The 26,947-nt window shown below is 38.4% G+C and overlaps 2 protein-coding genes across 5 annotated transcripts in view; one reads left to right on the forward strand and one right to left on the reverse strand.

Moving 5' to 3' along the window:
- Positions 1-5,914, reverse strand: LOC115765665 (ras-related protein Rab-23). Of its 2 annotated transcripts, none has more exons than XM_030709322.1 (4): positions 5,878-5,914; positions 3,186-3,541; positions 1,476-2,188; positions 1-1,400 (listed from the first exon to the last, which is right to left on the reverse strand). In XM_030709322.1, exons 2-3 carry the CDS (start codon positions 3,312-3,314, stop codon positions 1,487-1,489), a joined length of 831 nt encoding a protein of 276 aa, XP_030565182.1. In that variant the 5' UTR covers positions 3,315-3,541; positions 5,878-5,914; the 3' UTR covers positions 1-1,400; positions 1,476-1,486. The 2 variants fall into 2 exon arrangements, with proteins under 2 accessions (XP_030565182.1, XP_030565183.1); XM_030709323.1 differs by having other exon boundaries at positions 1,469-2,188.
- Positions 5,915-6,438: 524 nt separating this feature from the next.
- The window catches only part of LOC115765668 (TBC1 domain family member 4), a 34,427-nt gene continuing 13,918 nt past the window's right edge, over positions 6,439-26,947 (forward strand). The window contains exons 1-3 of one of the 3 annotated variants that reach the window (XM_030709326.1): positions 6,439-6,692; positions 7,714-8,073; positions 19,752-20,249. In XM_030709326.1, coding sequence (XP_030565186.1) covers positions 7,954-8,073; positions 19,752-20,249 — 618 coding nt within the window. In that variant the 5' untranslated portion in view covers positions 6,439-6,692; positions 7,714-7,953. Of the gene's footprint in view, positions 6,868-7,713; positions 8,074-19,751; positions 20,250-26,947 lie in introns of those variants that run through there. The other 2 variants (XM_030709327.1, XM_030709328.1) reach the window with 2 other exon arrangements.

Here is a 26,947-nt window from a genome sequence, read left to right on the forward strand (position 1 = left end):
GTTAAAATAATGTAGCTATAGTTAATATTTGCATATTTTGGGCTTGGATTCGCAGATCTATTCTCATGCTAAGTGGATCAATGACAAAACGTAGCCCCTTACTTTGCATAGTACACTAGCCGACATAATTGCGTTTCGACATGCCTCTTGCTTGGTTAATAATTAAATGAGTTGGGCAATTAATTGCACATTTTGCCAGGGCTAATTGGCGAAGGATTCACACGAAGGCGCCCTCTAACCCGCAGCCCCCCCTCTCAAGTTGGGGAAGGGGCGGTGCTAGCGTGCCAAAGAGCCAATCTTTGCTGTAGTTGGAAAATATACATAGCTATATATAGGGTATAAATACTCGTATTAATATAGATACATATACAATTTTACAGGCGCACACACACACATATATTTAGATAAATAATTATATATATATATTGAATGCTGCATCAGTCTCCGTTATAGAAAAGTGGGCATTATACAGTGAAAAGTCGGTTACATGCTTATCTTTAACTAATTAGACTAAAAATTTGAGTAGTTGCATAAATTATTGCACATGCATTTTGAGCTTGTAATTGTTAATACCCTTGCAGAGGGGTCTTATACATATCTAAAAGCTGTTCGTAACGCAGGGAAAGCAAATTTAATCGTATCTTAAACATTTTGTAAAGCAACATGGTTTGAAATTTAAAATTTGCAAAATTCTTAAGTGGATCAAAATTGGTTGCATATAAAATCAGATTCCAAAGGAAGAGAATTTGGTTTACTTAATAAATTTAATCATAAATTCTTGTTTTGTATTTTTTAAAGGGTTGTTTGTTGTTGTTGTTGTATGTTTTACTTTCTGTCAGTAGACGTACCAAAATATATTTAACTCCTGACAATATTTTTGAATTATTAGTTATTAAATAGTTTATGATATAATATAGAGCTTCCTGGTTTACGATTTACTAATTTTAGCTATTTCAATTTTTAGCGACTTGAAAAATAACTAAATAAAACTTGAAGAATATATTAAATCTGCTGATACTTTGCAGGTATAAGGATTAACTGAAATATTAGTCAATTAACTCAAAGTTTAGGCAGTTAAAGTGGACCAAAATCGGAAATATTCTAATTTATTTATGTTGCTGACTACAAGGGTATTTAAACTTCGTTATGCCAAAGTTTTTGTTCACTGAACTATTCGTGTGCTTATGTTTTTTTTTATCTGTTCACACCCCCCGATTCCCATCTCTCCCCCTTTCCCCTGCTCCACTCCACATATCATGCAATAACTGCCAACATTGCGGAGTCTGTGCACGACTAGTGAATGGCTCTGACTGCGACTTGATTGAGGCTCTGGCTCTGGCTGTGGCTGTGGCTGCATCCAACGCTTGGCTGGTCACATGGCTACAACTTGATTTGGGGCTCTAAAATAATAAAGCGTTAAATATGCTCCAGTTATTAATTGGCCAAAGCTGCACAGATCCCCGCGTACCCCTTACCCTTAGCCGTCTCACAAGATGCCGCACTTTTTGAGCACAATTTTACGCTTTCGCGCCGCACTGGAGCTGGCGCCCTTTTTGGCCGGGCGCAGGACAATGGTGCCGCTGCTGGACTTGGTGAAGGTCGGACTGAAGGCGCTGATGGTGGGCGTGCTGCTGTAGGGCGGATGCGTTGACTGCTGCTGACTGTTGTTGCCGTCGGTGCCGGCCGCCTGGTCGTAGCTCTGCGTCATCAGCTGGTGGCACTTGGTGGCCAGATAGCGGAACACAGAGGCCACATTGATGTCCTCCTTGACGGAGGTGCGTATCAGTCGGCAGTTGAGCATCTTGGCCAGCGTTTCGACCTCGTCCGCACTGACCACAGCCTGCTCGATTAGATCGATCTTGTTCTGCACTATCACGGTGGGTATCTCGTTGCACTCGTTCTCCACCTTGCGTTTCCACTCCTTGATCGCATCGAAGGAGGCGCGATCTGTCGTCGAGAAGACCAGCACAGAGGCCTGAGCGCCCCGATAATACGCCTTGGTTATGCAATCGAACTCCTCCTGGCCGGCCGTGTCCCACAGCATAATGCGCACGTCCTCGCCATCGATCTCGATCTGACGCTCCAGAAAATCAACGCCAATCGTCTTCTTGTAGTCCTTGGTGAAGATGCCCTTGCAATAGCGCTGGATCATTGAGGACTTGCCAACGCCTCCATTGCCGACGATCACCTGAAAAGGTCAAAAGCAGGTGTTCGATTTATCAGCTATAAGTTCATTTCTCGTTTAAAATAATTAAAATTATAATAATTAATTCAATTTTAAATATAATATTTGTCAAAAGATCTATTAAAGATCAATTTCCAAATGCTTAGTTTAAGTTTCCAAATCTGAGAATAATCATATTTTTATCAAGATTTTCTAGGAACATAGGAGAATAAAGATATAAAGAAGTTATTTAGCATTTACTTGATCTCTTATTTAATCACTTAAGCAAGAGTTTTTCATTCGTTTAATCCTCAGGTGGAAACTCGAATGCAGCTTTGTTTAAGAGTCACACATTCTAGAAGAGGCATTTCCTCAGAATTTCCCATTCACCGGCGAAAAATTACCGTTGTAAATGATCAGTGATTGTTCTGCCTGTTCTGACTTACATATGTATATATAAGTAGCTGATGGTGTGTGTGTGTGTGTGTGTGTGTGTTGTGCAGGGGTTATTATTTAACGCTTATCCACGGCACAAACGCGCACAGCAACTACACTGAGAGAAAAGCGTCAAGAGTGTTGTACTTAAATGAAGTAAAAGCGCTTTCAATAAAACAAAAAGTTCTAAATTTCTGAAATTCCCATTTTAAGAACTTTTATTAATTGCGAGAATACAAAATATAAATTACCGAAGTATTCTATCTAAAGAATTTAATTTGATTTTTCGCTTATCTTGAGTAACCGAAATCAGGAAAATAGTGCATATTTTCTATTTACTCCAAGTATCTTTCGCTAATGAAATGCTCACAATAAACTTCTTGAAAAAAGTATTTTCTTGTATTTAATTAAGAAATTCCATTTAATAGAATCCTACATTGCATTTTTTGCCAGTGTATCATTTAATCTATCTTCAGCTGATTGCAACTGGACACATTCATCATTCTAATAGCGTGGTCTGTGCCTGTTGGAGGAGTGGGGAGGGGGAAGGGGGGAGGAGGCTGCCAATGTGTGTTGGATAACTTACCACCTTAATGGCCAGCTCGATATCGTCCTCACGCATGCTACTGTAATTGTACTGGGACTGCGAGTGGGACTGTAGAGCAGCTGCAGCAGCGCCGCCCGTTGCCGTTGCCGTTTGGATTAACAGACGCATCGGCGGCCGCACGAACCGCTTCGTGTTCGGTTCGGTTCGATTCGGCCAGTTGATGATTTGGCAGGCAATCAAAGCACGCTGAGCAAATGCTAGTATTCACCCGTTTTCGGCAAAGTCCAGTTTGTGCGGTGATTTTCACTTTTCGCGTGGCTTTTGCGTAATGTCAAAGCGCTAGCAATTCACTTTCTACGCATTGATTTCACCAAAATTGAATACTGAAACTGGAACTGTGGAAAAGAAAAACCAAATGTCACGACAAAAAAAAAACACAGACTCACACAAAAAGAAAAAAGCATGCAACAGTCAGATAAAGTTTTTCGTTTTCACAGCAACCGGTTTTTCAGTACGCTCTTTTCAATTTTTTTCATATACATTTTTTTTTTTTGGTCTTTTTCTAGCCTTCCTGTTTCGGGCTAGGGGCGGGCGATGACTGCGGCTTCCTATAAGACGCAACGTGAGCCGGTTACATTTACAACAGGTGCTACCAAGACACCTCGCAGCGCACAGCGCGCGGCTCACGCATCGCCAGCGACAAGTCGCAACTTGTCTCGTCGCACAGTGGTTGCCATTAGAATTGGGAATGTGGCAAGATCAGAGGTGATGCCATGTGCGTGTGTGTGTGTGTGTGTGCATGACATTAGCGCGTGCTTATGAATTCTTTTGAAATGTTAAAGCTTTGTCTGAAGCTTTTTTGTCGAACTCTATCCCATTTGCTATTTTAGTGACAATAGAAGCACAATCACCGTTTTATGATTATGAATTTTAAATTTTGCAAAATATGAATATTTACGAATACCAATTCTTCAATTAAACTGCTCCACTTCACGCCATTGAAAACGCATTTAACGAGCACAACAAAAGCTAGGCCATCACTTTTCTCATTTCAAAGCAGAAATTACGAATTTTATTAATTTGTTTTAAGCGCCAGCCCTTTATTCCTTTGGGTTAAATAACATGTGAGGTTTCCATTCATTTTTATTCTTCTAAATTTTCCATTGACCAATCACAACCATTCACCCTAATCGATGCAAGGCCCCATCTCTAACTGTTCCAATTCCAATATCAATTTGATGGGTCACACTGCATTTGCATTTAGAGTAGATTTGGCTTTCATGTTTCTGCAGCCTTTGACTCTTGGTTTGTGTGCTGCGCACGCCACTGTGCGACATTTGACCGCGCGCTATTTACCTGCCTTTCGCTCGTTCTAATTATGTTGTGACTATTTCGCTTTTGGGCCACATTCTTATACACTCTTCTGCCGCTGCAAATCTTGAAGCTGCGCTGCGGGTTATTTGTGGGCCTTTTTGTTTTTGTCTATTGTTATGATAATTAAGGCCAGCGAGGTTATAGATTTAACTAGTTCAATAAGCATACAAACATATGTATGTATGTATGTATATTTACATATGTGAGCACCAACAACAACCAGAAGAAGAAGAGAGTCGTGTCAACGAAGCTTGACATAAAATCCAATTGGATCGCGAGCGAGCGCGCGCACGCGCTTGTGTGTGTTTGTGTGTGGGACGCTAAGAATGAAAAACTGCACGCAGTCGCGGTCGCGGTCGACGCTTACTGCGCCGGCCTACCTGTTTCACCTGTGTATTTGGCTCTGTGTGTGTGTGTGTGCTTGTACAAATTACAAATAATGCACATCATTGCAGTTTTCCACAGCACTCAGTTCTTCGTGCCTGGGCTAAATTGTCTAGAATGTGCAATTATTTTGAAATTTGCTCACAAACTAATAGATTATTGTTGTTGTAGTTGTAGTTGTAGTTGTTGGTGCTCGATTGCCGTTGCTTGGCCACTTCCTTCTAGATGCATTGTGTTGTGGTTGTTCTTTTTGTGGAATGTGGATTCTAACTTGGCCATTTAAGTACACAACGAGCCGTGCAACTGTGTGAGTGCAACAACAGGAACAACAACAACAAATGCCACTTGTTGCTGCCACTGCAACTGGCAACTAAAGCGCAGCGAATTTTCATGTGTGTGTGTGTGTGTGTGTATGTGTGTGGAAAATTATGCAAATGCATGAGCTGTGTTGTTGCTGTCTGTTGCGCTACTTAAATCAATTATGAGCGCAAATTCCTCATTATTTAAATTAACTTTAAATACTCCATTCGCGCACTAACGGTACTTTTCAAAACAGTCGTGCTGCCGTCGCTGTCGCTGACAAAAGTCTCTATTTTCGTTATTGTTGTTGTTCCATATCTTTTTTATAGCCCTTTTTCACACAGACACGCACACGCACACACACACACACACACACACACCTAGCTGACGGCGGCTCATTGTGTTTGTCGTTGGTGAGAAATTAACCAATATAAGTTGAAATATTAAACGACATATGCGAATGCGAAAACGCGAGAGCCGGAGGAGCTGTAAAAAACTCATAGGCCAGCAGCTTTAAGCCACTCTTGAAGTTTGAAATAACGACAACGCGTGCGAAGCGCATTAATTAATGTTAGCGTTAGTCGCATCTGCTGCTGTCTGCCTTTGGGCTTTGAACCGGAGTGAAAGTCTCTTCTTCTACACGCACACCCTAGAAAATATACCGAAAACGTACCCACGAATCACACGCAGATCGAACAAAGCGCAACAGCGGCAATCGGTACACACCTGTTGCCTAACGTGTTCCAGCACAAACTAAGTGGCTAAAACATGGCTTACAACAACTTGGCTCAAAGCTGGCAAAGTAGTAGAAGAAGAAGAAGACGAAAGCGCCCGGTAGTGTTAGTAAGTGCTTTAAATGCGGCATAGGTGTAAATTATTGTTAACGTATGCTTATCTTTGAATTTAATTATAAGTATTAATTCCTTAATTTCTCTAACAATAAAACGTTAAAATTACCTTAAATTTAAATAATAACGCCATCTACTATCGCTAACTATTTATGCAAGTACTTTGCAGCACTGTTTTTGCGCATGCATGTGATTAGCTTTCACAAGCAGCTGTTCAGCTGTGAACGATAATTTGTGGCGGTCGGCCAATAGACTCATACTGTTTCTTTGCGGAATGCTATCATTTGTTTATTTGGATTTGTGTTATTGTTTGGCGGGCAATGAGTCTAATGCAATTTAAATCATATCCAATAGAGTATTTAAGTAATGGCTTAAAGAACACAAAATAAAAAGCCCAATTCGGTCCAATTGATTGTTCCCGCGTTCGCTTATTGTCATCAGCGTTGTTCGCAAATATCAACGCATGCGCCCAATCTGCAGGACGAAGGACGTCTGTCGTTGCCGCCGCTACATCGGCATAGAGAAATGTTCCGTTGTTCCGTTGTCGCACTGGCAGGAACATTGGAGCCATCATTCGTACGGATACCGATTCAGTGCTCTACGTAATTTCAACGCGATTTGATGTATTCGTCTCCATTCAGTTAGTTGACTTGTTATTTTGTTGCAAATCCCACGAATACCAATAAACGTGTCGCGTACGTGTGTGTGCGAGCCTATGTGTCGCGTGCTGCATGTGTGTGTACGTGTGTGTGGCGAAACGGCAGAAGTAAACTTAAAAGCGAGAAAAACATTGTGAAACCATAGGAAAGTAAAATGTAAATGTTTATGCAAAAGTAAATTCCAACATTGCCATCGAACGAATTTTTTTTAGGGGTGATTCTGGCTCGTTCTGCCCCTGCCCCTGTCCCTGTCCCTGCCCCAGCCACTTGTGGTGGTGGCTCTCGTCCTCTGGCTCACACATTCCTATTTCTGGCAGTCGCGTGCAAAAAAAAGCTAAGAAGAAGCAGAAACTCTGCCTTTGCGAATGCGAAGCGGCAATAAAGTAAAACAAGAAAGAACGTATATTTTTTCGGCGTATCGAAGCTCAAATACCCTTGCAAACCTAGTGCAGATTTTCAAAATGTTTTTCAACTGAACAACAGAAAGATGTTTTGATATAAAAGTTGATTTTTGAATACATGGTATTTATTATTATGCAATTAATATAGACTTATAAAGAAAAGCTATCTCACAGCTGAGGAAATAGTTTGTATATAAACATATTTGGCGATTAGCATAGATATATTGATACGTTATACCATCAAAGCTGTCTCGTTCTATGCGTTACGCATTTGCTGACAATGTTGTAATGCCCTCTGTAAGGGCATTAAAAAGTCTGTGGCCAGGGTAGCGCACAGAAAAATCAATATTGATAGTAAACTTGGCTGTTGATGAGCCGCAAATAAATTGTCTATCAATCCAAAAAGTATATCAGTCAGGTGGTCATTGTCCTTACCAACAAATGCCGTTAGTCCCGTTAGCCCCAAAGATCTGCCCTGAGCACCAGGCGTGACTCATGCAGGACTCGCACATCGACATACGCTCTAAAGTGGAACACTGGCCGCATGTTAATTTAATATTGATTTCAGTTTAATGCCTATTTATTCATTTCTCTCATGTAGCAAATCACAACAATTAAAAGGTAATTAAGAAACGGCAAAGCAACAACAACAGGACAGAAACCCAATGAGCGTAAAGTGAATTGCAAAAAAACAAATAATAAAATGAGAACATGTAATTTGCATTGCAAATTGAACTTGTACTGCATTTAATATTCAAATAACATAACATTGAAAACAACCAACTGTATACGCAGCCAGTATACACACAAGTCGAGCCAAAGGGAAAACAATCTGATCAAGATGAAAACTCGACTCGTTTCGTTAACATATCGCGGCAGTGCGTCCGTCGATCCGCGCTATTCGGCCTCCATGTTGCCATGGACCATCAACGACATACGGTCCACTGAGAGCTACACAAAGGTAAGTTAATTAATAGCTATATATGGGGCAAGCAGTCACAGTTTAAGATTAAGAAATGAACTTAATAATATGCAAAAATATACTGAAAGAATTGTGAGTATTTCGTATATCATGCGAATTGATTGAAAGGGATTGTTTCGTTTTCTTCAAAACTCTTTAAATATTTTATATCGTTTTTAATTATGACTAACAGATATTGCAAATTTTTGTTTGATTCAAGATTTTAATTCCAATTTTCCTTGACCTTGAATCAATCCAGGGATATATAAGAAAATAAATATAGATATATATATATATATATATATATATTGTGCGCTTGAGACCAAAAGAGGGATTTGTGCGGAAAAGCTAGAAGGCAAATTAGGACAACATACTATTGCTCTGCTTAGTTAGATATCAGTGCAAGAAAGTCTGTTGAAAGAGCTTTCTTTCTTTTATGAATATGATTAAGCGAAATTCTTTATTCAAACACATTTTTCCTCTCTTATTATCAAGTGCTATATTTATTTATATATGCATATACAATCATAATCTTGAAGCCGCAAACAATATTAGTTTACAATAAATCACATATATTTTTGAACAAAGCAACACAAAAGAGTCCTATTTAATTGCATAAATCTACTTTTAGTTATCAAATCCAGAAATGATTCTGATTAGAAAACTAACTCTTATTTCCGGAAGCCCGCTTATTGTTGTTGATATTTTAAGTTCGATTAAAAATATATTTTTACCCTTCAAAATAATATATACAAAATAGTTTAAGTTTAGTAGATAGTTGAAATTATGTTTTGGTATGAGCTTATATAATTTTCTATGATATAATGTTTTGCAAGATTTTCTTTGTTACAATTTATTTTTGTCCACCTCCTTAATTATAGAATTTTAAATCGTATATCGCTTTATATATATTGAGTGCTCTCAGTTAAAATAATCAGGGGCTTGGCACTTATTTACGATATTTTTCAATGCCCAATTAAAGTATTCAAAATTTTATATTTTTGAATCCTTTTTGAGTGAGCATCCATTTTAAATCAATTGAAATGTATTTGTCTTGGAAATCGTTTAATGCAACCAGTTAAACATACTTTATATAAGCATATATATTCTAATGATGTGTAAGAACTTTATCTCATACCATAAACCTGCCCATGAGCTTTTGCCTATTGCAACTTTACAGCGTTTCCATAACTTGGCATATGCCATCACAGGCGCTCGATTTAATCATCATCGTGCCACACACTTGCTCGGCAGTCGTCGTTCTGTCATTCTGAATTATGTTGTCAGTCGGGCTGTCGTGCCGTCAACGCTCCTGGCATTGGCATGTTAATCCAATTGCAGCTGGTGATATCCATAACACGCTTTTATCTTTGCCCAAAACAATTAAAAGCAATTTGCAATTATTACGGCTCAATAAATCAATTAAACAGCCCGCCAGGCAGGCAGGCATGCAGGCAGCTCAAAGTGGGCGCAAAGCGTACGAAATTTTATTAATAATTTTGCGCTCCATAAACGATAATTACACTGATTAGCAACTGTTGGCAACCGTTGGGGCTGCCTAAAATTAGAACCACAATGCGGAAAGGTGAGTCCTAAGCTAAAATCACAGTCACAGTACGAGACTCGTAGCTAATTAGGAGGACGACAACGTCATCCCGAAGCGAACAAACAGCCGAAATAGGCATAAATGGACTTTATCCGAGGGTCACGCGTTGAGTAATGCGAATGTGAATGTTCTTAAAGGTCTCATCAAAAAGTTGGTAGAATGATTTACTATATTATCAGCACTATTAGTTATATGGCTAATAATATTATTAATTTTATTTAATCTGGCACTGCGACCTTCTGGTCTTTGAGTCCTACTGCTGGCAAGAATGTAAGGATTGTCCCTGGCTTAAGAGTCCTTAAAGCTTATATACTAAGACCGCGGCCCTAGTTCCTGATGTACTAAGCGTTAAGGACTCATCCTGGTTTAGTTTCTTGTCGTCTTCAAGGCAGAGTATTCCACACTCTTTAGCTTGCGGCATCTGATGATCCGTAGAGGGATTTTGGTTTTGCTTATGTCTAAAAATTCCGTTGTTCTGCTGTTATTTTACTGTGCTTCGAATCCATATATTGCCTAATTGATTGAATCTAACTAACAAGTTAATTTCTCTTATAACCTTTTTGCAGAAACATATTATCTCTTGATTTAGTAGGTATTAGGAATTTTTGCAAATTTATTGATATAGATACAGACTCACAATTTAGGCAAAGGAAAATAAATATTAAGAAAATCTTTCTTTCTAGATGATATAGATATACAAAAAGAGATAGATAAAGACACGGGATACTAAGTATTTATGTTTCGATGCATAGCTGATGTATGAATAAATATGTATATATGTATTTATATATACCATTTCTTATAAAGTTTAATTTGAAAATATTGCAATTAATTAAGAACAACTGTTAATGAACAAATATATAATTGTTAAAACAGATTAATAATATATAACGGCTTACATTTTCATCAAATTCTATTCAGTTTCTCAACTTTTTGAACCCATCTCGAGTGTGCATAGCTGGACCTGCCAGATTTATATATACACTCCGGTATCACCTGGCTGGCGTATTACGCATACGCCGCGTTGAGCACGTGCAGTGGCAAGTTGTCCATTGTCCTTCAATGCTAGCTCTGTCTTACTTCCGCCCACTTTATGTTGAATGTGCTATTTCATTCGCTCGCTGGTGTCCCATGGCTAATATTATTTGAAGCTTGAAATTAATTTTAGCAAAGCTTGCAATTAGGCGCACATCAGCCGCATGCGTGCTTGTGTGTGTGTGGGTGTGTGAGTGTGTGTGTGTGAATGTGGGCTCTATCTGTGATTGGGTGTGTTAGCCAACGATGCTCCAGGGTTTTTGCTAGGGTCTGCCAAGTCGGTGCCAGTGAAAGGCATTGCATAATTAAATTCCCTACAGTTGCCAACAAGTTGCGGGTTGAGGCTGAGTGAAAGTTGTATAAAAGTCTTGGAATTCTTCTCTTTGTGGATTGTCCCACTGCTCTCGTCCTGCTTGTCCATTTCAGTTGGAGCAGGTGGCTATGCGTTGCATTAAAAAGAATCCTTTTTACGAGCTGGCGCCACCAGCGAGCAAATTGCGGGCGTTTCCGACCTGTGATCCGGCAATTGTTGTCAGTTCCCATTGAATAGAAGAGCTGGCGGATGTGCAGAGAGGGGCAGCGAAGAAGAGAGTGAAGAGTGGGCGTTGGGTTGGCTGAAATTACATTTATATAAAAAGGGAACTACTCTGAGAGCTGCTAACAAGAGTTCATATATTTGTTACTTGATTCTGGGTTTGTGTTTTGGTCTCTTAATGGAAAACTATGAGGATTAGTTTTTCTATTTTTATACCTTAAACCCATTTAAAATGGGTAAAAAGGGTATAATGTATTTGTGGAAATGTAAGTAACAGGCTGAAGGATGCATTTCCGACTCCATAAAGTAGAGACAAGAGACTTCAAATTTTAGCTGTAGGTCCTCCTAGTCCTCCTATTCGATACCTTGCCCCGTTTCCAAATAATCGATAATAATCGATATCGAACTCCTGTTTTTTTTTTGTCATTTTGGTAAATAATAAGAGCTAGAGTCACAAAACTGACCATGTCGCTCCTAGAATAGTATATATGTATCAAGTGTCTTTCATTTTATAGCTATCCACACCTCCTCGCTACTACCTCATAGCTATAAACCAATATAATACATGGAATACTAGGCAGTCTTTCCTATACTTTATAAAAATATCTTTTATTTTCTTAAAAGAGAATTTCACTTTACTTTTTAACTTGGAGCTTTGTCTAAATATAATTATCTTTAGATCATAGCACAAGCTGTTCTATAATGAAAATTTCTCAATTTACGCTTGGAGTTCTTGACGTCTATCCTATTATATATTGAAATTGTTTTTTTTTTATTTATACATTGGGCACTTGATGTTTCATCCTAAGTAGATAATATCACAATTTTTCAGGTTTAATTTGCAAATTCTTCAAAGCACTTTCGCATATAATGCCATAAAATTATGCATGCACAGCACACATACGCAACGCTATCTCTCTCTCCCTCCCTCTCTCTCTCTCTCTCTTTCTCTTTGGTGTTCTCTCTTACTCTCTCCGTTTTTGTGCTAGCTTTCCCTTATTGTTGTGCACTTGGTAAGTCAGACACTACAGACCCGGCCCAGACTATAATTTGATGCATATTTTCTTGTATAAATATTTACTAAAGCCTGCACTTTTGTTTATTATTTTCATATATGTATGTATGTGTATGTATGTGGGCTGTCCCACTCTTGTTCAGTAAATTGACACAAAACCAACACGCACCCACAGGCCGAGGAAGAGATAGAGGCAAAAAAAAAATAGAGAAACTGAAGTGTTTGCCCAGTGCTCTGGTTCGTGTTCATTTGCAGTGTCTGCGACAAATGCTGTGGCAGCTTATTGCTTTATTATGTTAAACAGCGCATGGAAATTATAACAAGCTGCCTTTTGGCTGCCGCTCGAGTGCGAAACGTGCCACGCCCATCTACACGACCAGCCAACTCCCACGCCTCAACATCAAAGTCTTATGTCAACTCTCGCGATGCTTCAACTGCCAAGCAAACAGAGCATTGTCTATGCGTGTGTGTTCGGAATTTTAAATATATTTACCTTGAATATTGTTTAGCAATTAGTGCAACGAAATAGATAGCTTTGGTGCATAATTAAGTCAGGCCAAGTTCCTAAATCAATGAAATACTTTTAATCAACTTATATCAGTTTAATTACTTAGTTTTTAAGTAATGTAGCATCAAATGTGGTGTAGAAAAATCAAATTCCCAATTTTGAGTGAATCCTTAAACAAAAGTATTACCCAACAAAGCTGGGGTACATAACTTACATTTATTTGTTTTGTTTTTTTTTTTTTCTTTCTAAGAACCAAAACTATTGTACATAACTTACATTTTCTGTTTATTTGTGTTTTTTTTTTCTAAGTACTTTTTGAGTTGTTATAGATAATATTTTGTTATATCGTATATCATCTTTATGGATGGCGTATGTTATGGCTTTTACTCAAACATAATTCTCCATTTTTTGCATACAAAATTTATTAATAATTTATTTAGATATTAAAGATTTTTAAGAGTTGATATGAACACAAAAATTGTTTTTATACAACCGTTAAATGTGCATTATCGTGTCATATGATATTAATTATAGCCAATATAATTTTATGGTTCCTCTCTTTAACAATACTCTTAAGCTCCAATCCAATCAATTGTATTCAATTTTAATTTGAGTACATTTGCCTTGTTATAAGTTGGCTAAAATCGAAATCAAGTCCAATAACATTTTGTAAAATCCCTACTTATTTTGCTGCCCAAAAACTCTTAACTAACGCCTCCGCCCGTATCAATTGTCAGGTGCCTATTGTGTTCCTCCTATGGCCCAACCCTAAGCTTTGTGGCAGGTCTTCCATTGACGTCACGACGGCAGGCAGGAAGTTGATTTGAGCGAGCTGCAAGGGAAAAATCAATAGATCGCCTGTTTCGTTTGCCTGCAGAATGTTTTCCTCTTTTTGTTTGGCGGATTTTTTGTTGCTGCTTCGGAGAAGTCACTCAAGTCCCGCTGCTAATCCGCTTCTGGCCGAGTCGAGTCACTTGAGCCGCAGCACCAGGCTTCCCCTCCCTGCGCGTCGCAAATGGTTTCACACTTCACCATCGTCAGCGGCTCTCCCAGTGGAGGACTCTCAGCTGGGGCTTACGCGGCGAATGCGTTACGTTGGCTTTGACGGGGCGCGAATGTTGTCGCCCACTCGATTCCATTTGGCCGACGTTTTGCATTTGATATTGTACACTTCTGTGGTCGCTAGACTACGGCATTTTTTATGTGTGAAGCGGCGCGTCAGTTGCCACACTCATCACTTGACACGCTTCTGCTAGTCAGAGCTGTGCCACATAGAAAATAATATTTTAAGCTATGTGCAACGTTGTTCGAGTGAGCGTTGTGGCTGAGTACTTAGCACTCAGTGCCTTTAGCTTATTGTAGTTTTAAATGCTAAGCTACAAACATAAATTGATAATATATGAAAATCCCCAACAAACAATTGATTATGATTCAAGTTCTCATTACCTGTGACACAATTTTATTTCCACATTCTTGTCTTTTCTTCCCCCTTTTTACCTGACCCAACTTTTGCCGCATACAAAAGCTATACTGTGGCACACACTGCGTATGCGTTATATATTTTTTCGTTTCGTTTTCAGCTGTCAGCATTTGACATCTTGACCCCTTTTGAACGGCTTCTGTTTTGTTTCTTTTGCCCATTCGCTGTGTCCTTTCATTCTTTGCAACTCTAATTGACGGCAAGTTAAGGAACAGTTATGTTATGGACTCTTTCTCGGACTGCTTTTATTATATTTGCTTTGTATTCTATTCTACAATCTATTGTTGTCAAACAAACGCACACACGTACACTCGCACACACATTGAAATGCAGTTAGCGCCACGTGAAACCAGTCGCAGCGTATTGTTGTCCATTGTAGGGGTTATTGTTGTTGTTGCAGTTACTTGACATATTCATTAGACATTAAAATTAGCGATGAGCACGTGAGAGAATCATGTATTATCCGCTTTATTCTTAATTGTCTAGCTTTAAACAATTGTTTGGTAATCAGCTAGAGCGAGGGACTTAAGAATATTATGGATATAGTTTGTTTGCTGCATTAAATGCCCGCCACTTAATCAAAATCAAATATTACTTGAGACACATATTTCACTTCTAGTTTATTGACTAGTAATCGACATCTTGCCTAAACTGACCAAAGCGCGTGTCAAATTAGAATCAAAACTTGTTATACTTACCTAAATCAATTTTATAAAGTCTTCCATTTGCAGTGCTAGTGTTGTGGATCGTGTCACGCGCCCATTTATTATAAGGGTAATGCCGTGTCTAGCTGCCAAAGCATTATGCATTTTCAATTAGTTAATAATACAGCTTAAATTGCAGCTTACTGTCTGATTCTAATTAAGTCATGACCCTAGGCTCACGATTGTGTCACGCGCTCATCTCCAATTAGAATCACGACGCGTCGTGCTGTCCACATCGCGTGTTATTGCTCACTGATTTATAGGTTTTAACCGTTTCTTCATTACGTTTTCATGTGCCAGCTGACGTTCGCTTGCGTTCTTGTTATGCATGAACTGCGTTTAGTCGTTCCTCTTGTTGTTGTTGTTGTTGTTGCACAATAAATTGCCTACAATTTCCCATTACATTGCTGTTATTTTTGCTGCTGCTGCTGCTGTTGTCGTCGGCAGCATTTTAGTCATATAATTAACATTAACTGCTTTGGCTGACGCTGGCACTGTTAAAGTCTTAATAGCGCGTTGTACTTTGTTAAATGGGGCCAAAAAGGTCAGAGCCTGGTTCTTGGCCATTGCTGACATTGCGGCTGTCATAAATAAGCCGGAATCTATGGGGCATCGATCTGAGAATATTCCAATTAAGGGCTGATATAACATAATTGAGCTAACAGCTAATCTTTATATGGCGTAGATATTAGTTACTTTCTATTATAGATAGCTCGAAGGGGGTAATTCATTTAATTTATTCATTGCAACAAATAGATTTTTAATTGTTTTTTGCTTTATAGTTTGCCTTGGGGTAACAAGCCAGTATTTCAGGCTAGCAAAATATCTCATTAAATAAAGTGCAGTACTCTGTTTGATTAAAGCGTGTTTACATTACAAACCCCTTGATATGTTTCTGAATCAGAATAGTGGCCTGCTTCCTTTTCTATTATTATCCAAACTACTAAACGATTACAAGATACTTGAACAACAAGCTGGTTTAACTACATCCAATTAAGGTAACTGGCGACCAAATCTCTACTCCCACAATCTTCTTATTTAAGCCAATGTAAACTGCTATCATAATGTTATAGATTCTTTTATTTTAAAGATAGTGAAATATTTTGAGAACCGAACTCGGCTCCTCCTCCTGAGCATGCTATTCCCGCCGTGGATTCTCTTCAATCAACTATATTGAGGCGTAAACCTTAATCCACTTAAAGTAACTAAACGCTTTACTCAACGAAAATTGGCAGAAAATAGGTCGCCGTTGACAAACCTCAACAAATTGGTAATAAATAAAGCGTATATATTTCTTAACGGTTTCCCAAATCACTGCCATCTATTTTTACATGGGAATCTGCTCTTTTCATTCCAATCTGACGCTTTCAATCGTTTTGTTATAATGAAAAATCCCAAATCGCTTTGTTCGCTGATTGCATTACAAACAGAAGTTGAACAATTTGTGATTCGGTCGACGCATAATTGGATTTGCTCAGTCAATGTCAAAGGCAAAGCGGAACGGCAGTCAAATCAGTCGAGAGTCGACTGTCGACAGCACTTAATTCACCTGGCAACGACAGCGTCTCTCTCGGCGATTCTCACATCGGGTGAGTGTAGTGGATCAAGTGGCAATCGCAAATTAATTGAAAATTGGCAACGTGCGGGCGGTAAAGTTCAACTGGAATGGAATCAAAAAGGTTGCCTGGCGCTTTGCCATTAAAAAATTAATTTCGAATGGCAAAGGTGATTCGAACTTAAGCCAGGCCATATCCCCAATGATTACCGTGTTGCCAGGCAGCCTCATTAGGCGCCCCTTTTTCTACCGCGCAACGCTCCCACTGAAATGTTATTAATTGCAAAGTTTTTTCTTTGACGCTTGAAAAGTTTTTCAGCTTTTCCTATTCCTTATTCTCCGAGCACAGTGTATTTAAGTAGTTCTCGAGCTAACGCCCACGTTGCTAACTAAACAGCAGGCGGCCGCAGTTTACGGATTTTAATTTAATTTTCTAAAAAACTTTCCATTTTCTTTGCTGCCTGCGCTGGACTGACATCCTTTCGACCGGATTCCTTCACAAGTTCTTAAAGCTGCTCCCTGGTTGTGTTTTCTGTTTGGTTGTTTATGTTTGTTTCTCTTCCTTCTGCCTCAATTAGTGAAATTAAAGTTTGCATTATAAATGGACGGTGTTCAAGTTCTTAATTGATGGGCTATAAAATAAAGTAAAAGATAAATTCGCCGATAACTAACTTATACACGTACAAAAAAAGTTGTTCAACTATATAGAGAAGGTAATATTATTTTACAAAGCCCTATATAAAAACCCACCCACAGCTGTGTAATTTGGTGGAAAATTTGCAACTGTTTTGTTTAGTTTTGTTGCGAGTCAAAATTTTAATAAACCATAGTTTATTTTTCGGCTTGAAGATTTTCAGTTGATTTCAACATTTGGTTCCTTATTTTCGACTTCAAGAGATTTTACATTATTATTATTATTCTAAGTAATTTGTATTGAACATAGAATCTTTACGCAGAGAATAAATCAAAAACTTTGTAGGTCAATAAAAAATGAAATTTTTAGAAATCCGACAATAGAGATGAATCGATATTTCGCAATGCATGTATGGTTTAATAAAAATTGATTTATAAAAATGTTGTGTTTTGTAAACAACAAAAATCGATATACTAATATATCCATAAATCAAATACTAATATTTCGGGACTTACAAACTTAATTAATAAAATCAGGATTATTAGTTGTTACTTTAAGCATTCAAGTTGTGGGCTATAAATATTTTAGTACTCTTGACCGTGTGGTTGGTTTGAAAAAAGCTAGAAAACATGTTAATTAATATAAGTACGAATTTAATACATATTAGTAAGTTCAGTTGTGCAAGTTTTCCAACTGAAAGCTTACAACAACTTTTATGTAGTCTCTATTGTTAGGTTTACAATATTTCAGGATTTTTAATATATGATGCTAGTTGAACTTACGTCAACTTTGCACAAAGACGTGTTTACCTTTTCCTGGAACACACGCATACACACACACACACACACACACACACCACCTGGACTAAACTAGCGTCTGCCCAACTAACTGAACATAAATTTCATTTGCTTTCCTTTTATTTTGTAGAATAAAACCTTTTGATGGTAAAATTCTAACCGACGCCCCAAATGGGTCGACCTGCTTTCTGCCAGCTACGGCCCTAGCCACAACATTGGCACACCCCTTGAACGAGCTCCCTCAGCACCCCTGCCCCTGTCCATGCCGCACATTGACACTCCCTAGCAGCAAAAAAAACAGTAATAATAATAAAGGGGGCCAAGAACAAAAAACAAGCATTGAGAAATGGCGGCACATGTTGACGGTGATGAGGACACCGGAAATGGAGCAGCCGCCATGTTTGCCATGTTGTCAAGCTGCTGTCAGCCTGCGCTTGCCTGTCTATCTGCCTGCCATCCAGTCTGTCTCTCTGTCTATCTGTCTGTCTGCGCCTCATCCTTTCTCTGTTGCTCTCTCTGCCTCTAAGCGCAGCCCTTTTGTATTTGTGCATGCAAGTAAACTGATTAAAAGAATTTAATACTGTTAATCTGCTTCGTCTAGTGGAAACGCTGAATGCAGCCAGAGCCAAGGAATGAGGAGCACGAGTAGTTACAGCTGCTGCCTGTCTGCATGATAATTAAACCCCGTACACTCGTTAAAACCCAGCTTAAATGAGTTTCTGGCAATATGCATTTAAATACTGAGAAGAAATTATGCCTATTGCTTGTCATTTGTTTTGCTGCGAATGAGGAGCATTCCACTGACTAAGCTATATTTAAAAGTGTCTTATTTGTTTCCGTTGCAAAGGGCCCTACATTCATTCAGTATGTTACATTCCATGGGTCGACATTCGTTTCAGTTTGAACGAGGGGCATTTCATTATATTTATTACATCTTTGACATATTTGCATTTGATAAATTTAGCTCTCATCCTCTCTCTCTCTCTCTCTCTCTCTCTCTCTTATTTATATCTCATGTGGCTAATGAATGTTGTTTGAGTTTTGAACAATGTGCATTCCACTTGCTTAGTTACAATTAAATCATATGCAATCTAATTGGAATAAATCTTCCGTAGAGATGCTCAGCAGAAGTTATTCATATTGCTTTACACGTGTTTAATTTAAAATGCTTTGGCCTCGAATAAATATAAATTGTCGAATGCCTGAACAATTCATTACATTCATTTTGTATAAAACACTTATCTATGGTAAATTTACGAATTTATTAAAATAGTTATTTAAGTTTTCTTCATCAATGTCGTTCTTTCAGTGGAAGCGGACAATAGAAATTGTTTTAGTCAAGAAATCTGGAACAAAAATACATATTTTAAATGAAATTATACTTAAGACCTGGTTACATATCGCATTATTCGATTAACTTAGACTTAATTAGTATAGTTAAAATAAATGCAACAGTTAGTTATAAACCATGATAACAAATAGCTTCGTCTCATTCGTTTCATTTTGATGTGATACGCATTCAATTTGGTATGATAAATTTATTTGTCATTTCATCAAACATTTGAATCGGGCTGTCAATATTATTTTACCGCTGTCTACTTTTTTGTAGGGTATTTCGCATTCGAGCTTGCCCATACTTGTCTCTTAACGCATGTCTGGGCAAATACAACGTACAATATCAGATTCAGCTACGAATAGAACATAGATAAAGCTTCTACTGAGGCAGCCTTCAATCTGGTGGCTACTCATTAGGTTTCTGCGCAATTTCGCAACGTAATGCTAATGTTTAACAATATCTACTGATTGCAGCTGTCGGTTGGCATTGAGCATGGCATACTGGAATCATACAACTCGGACTTTGAGCTACAATTTAGCCATCCGCTGAAGCATATTGTGGGCATGTGCCGCATTATACACAAGCCGCAGTCGAAGAGCGTCGGCAATGGCTTCATCCAGCTCAAATCAAATGCTGGCCAGGCCACAACGGCCAATTGTGGAACAGCTGCCGCCCACTCATCTTCCACGTCTGCCGCAACTGTGGCTGCAGCTGCTGCTGCTGGCTCACTGACCGCCAATGGGTCGCGCCAGACGCTAACCACATCCACATCCTACGGCTCACTTTCATCCAGTGCTGCGGCCGCTTATCAGCTGCAGCAGCAACAGCAGCAGCAGCAGGCGGCCGACGCAGAGCAACCGCACAACTTTATGGAATTCCAAGGACCCATTACGGGGCTGGTCTATTTGCTAAAAGATCCCAAGGATCCGCTGCTGCACATTTATCTATTCGAATGCGACACCATCGAGGAGGTAAGTTCCGATTTGAGCTGAGCTTATGTTTGATTCTCGTCATTTAGTTTTTGTTGGTCCCCCCCACAACCCGCGCCCACACTCTGTGCCTTTTGAAATGCATTCGACATGAAAATCTTTAGAAAACTTGCAACAATGGGTTTTGGTTTAAAAACCATTTGAATTAAATGCAAAGGGCACAAATGCAGCTACCGATTTATGAGGAAACTTTTAAAGTTTTTCCTCTCTATAACTTTTAGTTGACTTTCCGTGCGGAAAAACTTAAGCAAATGAAATTCAATAAAAATAGCGAGTCATGAACGTGACTGACGGGAAAAAGACCCCGGACTAACTAACAGTTAATTAATGCAAATTCTGAGCACCACGGAAAGTTAATTCAAAAGGTCAGCCTTCAACATTTTAACTATCTAAACTGGGCATTTTGTATTATAAGCACAAAGTGCAGAAAATGGGTGAAAAGTGTTAAATGCAACTTTTTAATTATTCGCGCAGTTAGACTGAAACTCGCTTTTAAAGTTTTTAATGGTAGCTGGAAGTCATTTGTTAAATCGATGTGCGAACATGCATTCATGAAATACTGGGCTTAGAGAGTGCTGATACATTTTCGTCCAATTATCCTTTTAGATCTATACATAAAGGTTAATGTAATAAATATGAACCCAAGTTAATTGGATATTTTAAAAAAATTTATCACTATTTGCGGGATGGTATTTAAATAAAAAGCTTTCTTTTAATTTTTTTTTTTACCACGAGTTTAAAGAATAAAATAATAAAATTAAGTGGTTAATATAGGGAATGATCTGGCAAGTTCCTACTGCAGCAGGTCAAAATGTTGAGGTCTTTTCAGCCAGGTAATAAAAATAGTAATGTTAATACTTTGTCTTGACGGTGTTACGGGAAAATCCACTTGCAAGTGCTGAAAAATTGAGCAAAATGTTTGTAGGCAACTTCTAGTTTACCATCCGATCGGCCTCATTTTTAAAGATCTCTGTTCATTTGAGGGGTGTTTCGCACATTTTAGAAAATCCTTGGTGGAAATGGGGGTAATTCATTTAATTTCCATGTTTAACGTTTTTTTTGGCGAAGTTTTAAGTATTGTCCGATTTGCTTCAAACTTATTTTCAAAGCTCTACATAAGAATTTAATAAATACGTGTTTCAACGATTTGGGAAATTCCACCCGCAATAGTGGTAAATTGGCGGAAAAAGTTTGTTTTATACCGTCCGTTCATTTCCAAAATCATTTTCAAATGTTTTTGAGACAATTTTTACTTTGTACGTACCAAGGGCAAGGCCGGGCTAGTAATATATAGATTTATAAATATTGTCAATTATGTTATGTTAACGTTTGTGCTGTGTGTCATAAGTCCATCAGAGACACATGTAAACACCCAAAGTGTGTCAACCTGGCGCCAGTTAACTTCAGGCAAAGCCCACAGAATGTCGCCAGCATACCAAATATTTAGCGCCCAATCCATTTGCCAAGTAGGGATTGGCGTCCAGCACGTAATAAAACAACTTCCGATTGTGTTTCTAATTAAGAGCGCTCGACCATAACTAAAACTAGGACGTAAATAAACTGCAAGCGTCGCTGCTGACCACACGCAAAATATTAATTTCCAATAAACAGTCAAGTAGCAAAAAATAAAACAATTACCAAATGCTGACACGCCCACTTCACAACACATTATTAAGTGGGCGCACAGGCAACAAAATAGAAAGCGAAAAAAAACCTAAAATAAATCCATTCAGAAACTCGTAATCGCAGTTTTTTGTTTGTTTGGTATTAAATATTTTTGAGATATATATATATATTTTTTTGTTCAGGCTTTTTTTGTGGCTCAATTTAAATTGCAATTCACGTTTTTTCTGCGTTTTATTACAGTTTCTGTCTTTGTTGCTGTTGCTGATTGCATGTCAAAAGTCATTTTGGGCAACGTCAGTTGGCCACGCCCCCCGCTGCTTAATTTACCAGCTGACTTTCTCTCTCATTGTGTGTGTTGTTAAAAAGAGGAAGCACTTTACCTGGCTATTCAGGTTGTGTAAGTGTGCGTGTGTGCGTGTGAGTTTTTTGTTTGAAATTTTGCTATCTGGGGCAGCAAGCTTTATGTCAGAGCGCCGGTAAATATGCTACAAAAACGATTACAGCAAGTTTTTTTTTGGCGATTACATGCAATCAAATGAAATCTCAGTTAAAGATGAAAATAATACATTAGAGCAGAAGATTTAATGATTAAACCTGTTTTTGTAGAAATCATTAAAATATTTAACTGAGTCCAGTTGAAAGCTAAAACCTATGAACAAAATTATTATAATAACTTATATATTAAAATGTTTCACGTATGTTCCATACAAAACCATATTCTATTTTGAAACATATTTAATAGAATATTTAAAAAGACCTTATGAAATTCCTTAGTTCTTACACTTCTTTATCCTTCTCTTGTTTTAAAAAGACGTTAGGTTCGATAGGTTTGTACAAATAATAATATGCAAATGGAATTTCTTATTATGTTTCAAGTTAAAACTAAATTTGGCTCTTATCCATATGACATCCACTAAGAATTGATTGTTATTTCAAAAGGTCTGGGATTGTAGATATTCACAATAAATTTCAAATAATTGACATTTAGCTAAAGACTTAGAAGGCTTTTTTCATTTAATTGTAAGCATGCCTTTCTCTGCGATTCTCATTGATAGCTCTTAATAAGTGCGTATGACTTATAGGAAAAGAAATGTTTTTTTAAATATTTCTAAGATTTAATGTAACAAATATGTATTGTCCATTTTATTTTAAATAATGCTGCGCAGGTGCACACGACCACTTTAAAATTGCCAAGGTACACGAAATAATTGCCCGTGAGCATCCCAGCTGGGTAGCGTCCTCCAACGCTAATAGGCGTCATTAGGCGGGGAGAGAAAAAAACAATGATAAAGGGAAACCATTAGAAAAACGAACGAAAAGCTGGCAAAAATGTACATAATTGCCGGGCGGAGATAAGTGGAGCAGACTTTCAGCTCAGGCAGCTAGCAGCTGGTGACATCTGTGGTCTCTGTGGTCGCGAACATTTCATAAACTCATAAATATTTAAAAGGCGCGACTCACCTGTTAAACGCTGTGCTAAACACCTATGGACCAGGCGGCGTATACGTAATGTGTTATGTGTAATGCGATTTTGTTTTTAATAATGTTTTGGACGGATCCTGGCAACCGGGCAACCAATTCACGTTGATTGCATGTCCTGCGGCGACTGTCCTTTGATTGTTGTCGCGTTGTTGTGGCAAATGACGCATGACGCTGAGCTGTCATTTGCATGGGGACATCATTGCCGTTTATAGTACGCTTTTATTGTCCTGCCAAGTGTCCCCGAGCCGGGTAACGGCAACAGCAACAGCAACTGCGTCAGGCATCGGGCACATTCACGTACCTTCGGCAAATGTCGTTTCCGTTGCCATAGCGTAGACATCATTGTTGTCATTCGCAACGCTCGCCCGACTTTTAATGGCCTTTGAGAGAACTTGCCAGCGTTATCCTGACTCTGCTGCTGTTGGCCCACATAGTCGAATCGAGTGTTGGCCACAATGCAAAGTGTTGACAATGCCACTTTCTTTATCAACTGCAAAATAAAAGGCGAACATTTTTCCTGTTAAAATATGGAAGCAGTAAAATTTAAATATTTTTTGACTCAGCGTCAATGTAACCATATGCTTGCGTCTTTCTTTCTGTTACCAGTCGCAAAGAGAATATTTGGCTTACATTTTGAGAAGAGAAATGCTCGGCTAATGTATCCAAACTTGGGATATATGTATACTTAGTATGCTCGCATCATATAGTGTTTAAATTTGTTGGTTATATCCAAGCAGGATTTGAAAGGTAAAGCTACAAAATTTGATATATTTAATGCTAATTTTTGAAGATCGGGCTTAATATATTTTTAAAAGGACTATTTCTATACCTACTTATAGGAAAAATAGATAACTTCATAGAATCCATTTGCAGTCTCTTTGACGTTTTTAAACTGTGAACAAAGTATTGCACAATCGGTTGCACCCGACTGAAACGCGTCGATCGCGGATATCATAAAAGCTAAGGACTTGAAATTTGGAGCATAGGCTCGCATAAGATCAGGTTTATTTCAACACATCGACGGTTCACCCCGTTTAAACAACATCAATAAGTATCGATTTGTGCATTAGATAAACGAGCTAGAGACGCAGCTGTATCATGTTGTGCTTTAAGATCTTTCGCATTTAATTCTATCGTATTTCACTTTAACTAAAGTTAATATGCTATTCCAGCTTTGACTGGTATTGTTTTTGCTTCCCTAACTTTGTTTTTGTTTTCTGCTATTAAAAGTTTTATTTATCATGTACATTAGCAAAAAGTGCACACATTGTGCAATCAGTTCACGATGTGGGCGTGTCATATGGCCTCTTCGGCCTTCCACCGCATGGCGAGAACTTTAACCTGTGTTGTGCTACAATGGATGCTACGAGCTGAACTTTCTGAGGTCTTTGCCATGCTAGACATTTGCATATGCTCGAAATGTGCTGTCAGTTCTGCACGGAATTGTTGGCCTTGGCCTGTTGGTCGTATCCTGGTCGGCAAAGCACACACACCCACACACGCTGGCACAACTTTTCAAATTGATATTGAGTATTAGAGCCTTCTATACCCCGCTGTGCAGCCTGCCCCTTTGTGCCATTAATAATTGGCTTTTAGTTTTGTTTGCTTTCCCAGCTTGCAGTCAGTCCTTGCAGCATCAAAGCCTGCTCGATAACAAATTGAATTGTCGCACATTCTAGCAGGAAGCAGCACTTTATATTTAGCTTTGTCGCCAAATTGACTAGTTTTACTATTGAGTAGTTCATTTAGTTAGCCTTTGCCTCGATATGCATAGTGCATTTTTATTCAAAAAAAAAAAAACTTGTTGGGCTTTTGTCAGTTAGTTGGCTGCAGTTTGATAGAGCAACTTTTATCCAAATAATTTATCTGGCCTGCAGCTATCTGAAAGTGTACATATCAGTTTTTTCGTGTGCTCATCAACAATTTTTGTTTGTTTGCTTTGCGCTCGCTAGCAAATTGCTGTCTTTTCAATTTACGTTTTGGATATTTATTAAATTTCAATTCTAACGTATTTTCTTTAATCCTAAAATGATAATACTTGGAGTAGTTGCCAACCCAAGGGTACATAGTACAAACTTCGATGTGCAAGTTCCGTACTGGTCCCTGGGGTTTTCCCCTCCCGAATCCGTCTGCTGCTTAAGCTATGAATTGAAATATTATCGAAGAGCAATTTATAAAGATAATAGTCAAATGACCTTTAATTGTTTTCATAATTTTCATTTTTGATTATGCCCGGAACCCATTGAAAATGGCTGAAAGGGGTATTATGTTTTTGTGTAAATTTATGTAAGAGACAGAAGGAGGACTTTTCAACACCACGAAGAGTATATATTCTTGATCAGGCCGACAAGCTGATTTAATCAAGTCAAGTCCTTCTTTCCGTCTGTGTGAACGCGTCGATATCGGAAATAAGAAAAGGTGCAGAGCAAGTTTATCTTTTTCTTATTCCCACTTTCACTTTTCAAATCGACTTAAAAAAATGTACAAATGAAGATACCCCAAATAAGTTTTCGTGCATAAAGTCTTGAAATATTTCAGTTCAATATTACCGCCCAAAATTGGATTTAAAAAAAAAATGCATTAACCCTTATATAGCGTATCATCATGTTGTCATCGTATAGAAACTTTTCATAGCTCCTTATTACTGTTGCAGGCAGTACATGTATCGAAAGCAGTTGGATCGGGCCACTTTATCATATAGCTGTCATCGGTCGAAGAATGAGTTTTTGAATGGCAACATATTCTAATTTCCGAAACATTTTCATCAAACTAAGCATTTGCGCACATTACTCTTCTCACATATAAACACCGAAGCTGATCAAGAATGCAAAGGAAAGGTCCCAGGGCATTTCCTAGTCGCGTATTTCCGACCATAGCACTTTTACTTGAAACCTGCCCATTTGCAATGTCATTTGCCTAACAGTTGCATTGCTTGCCTTTGTTTACGGCTTAACAATTCGCACAGATCACACATACGCAGCGTTGCCAGTTCGCACTTTTGACCACACAAACACAAACACAAGCACGCACACACACACACACACACCCAATCTTCCTCTCTCCCGCCAGCAGTCTCTCATTTTCTCACACTCTCACTGTTGCTCTCCAAGTTTTCACTGTGCACTCATTGAGAAACTTTTCAACTGTTTTGCGCTGTTGCTTCAATTTCACATGCGCAGGTTGCTTGACTATTGTTGTTGTTGTTGTGTTGTTGTTGTACTTGTGGTTTTTGTTGCTGCCTGACAGCGATTCTCTCGCGCTCAATGGGTTGGGAGACTAGCAGATGGGATCCGTTGTTGCTTGTCAGTTGTCTGGCGGCAATTGAATCGCGTGCGCGCTTTGCTGAATGCAGCGACAGCTACGAACAAATACACAACAACAACCAAACTCACCCGTTAAATAAAAAAAGTAATAAGAAGCGAATTAAAAAAAAATATAAAAATAATAATAATTTCGATTGGAACAAAAATTAAACTCGTTTTGCTGTGCCAAGTGATGTGCCAATACGAAACAATAACAACAAGTTATAGAAAATATATAAATAAAACGTGCCACACAAAAACCAAAACAAA

This window comes from Drosophila novamexicana, unplaced genomic scaffold (assembly GCF_003285875.2).
Source record: "Drosophila novamexicana strain 15010-1031.04,08,12 unplaced genomic scaffold, DnovRS2.1 tig00000986-arrow-arrow-pilon, whole genome shotgun sequence".
Classification (NCBI taxonomy): domain Eukaryota; kingdom Metazoa; phylum Arthropoda; class Insecta; order Diptera; family Drosophilidae; genus Drosophila; species Drosophila novamexicana.

Bases quoted from the DNA above. Each gene is read 5' to 3' on its own strand.
- LOC115765665 (XM_030709322.1), bottom strand. From the start codon at position 3,314: ATGCGTCTGTTAATCCAAACGGCAACGGCAACGGGCGGCGCTGCTGCA. The intron at 2,189-3,185 runs GTAAGTTATCCA...TGACCTTTTCAG, and splicing joins TCGAGCTGGCCATTAAGGTG to GTGATCGTCGGCAATGGAGG.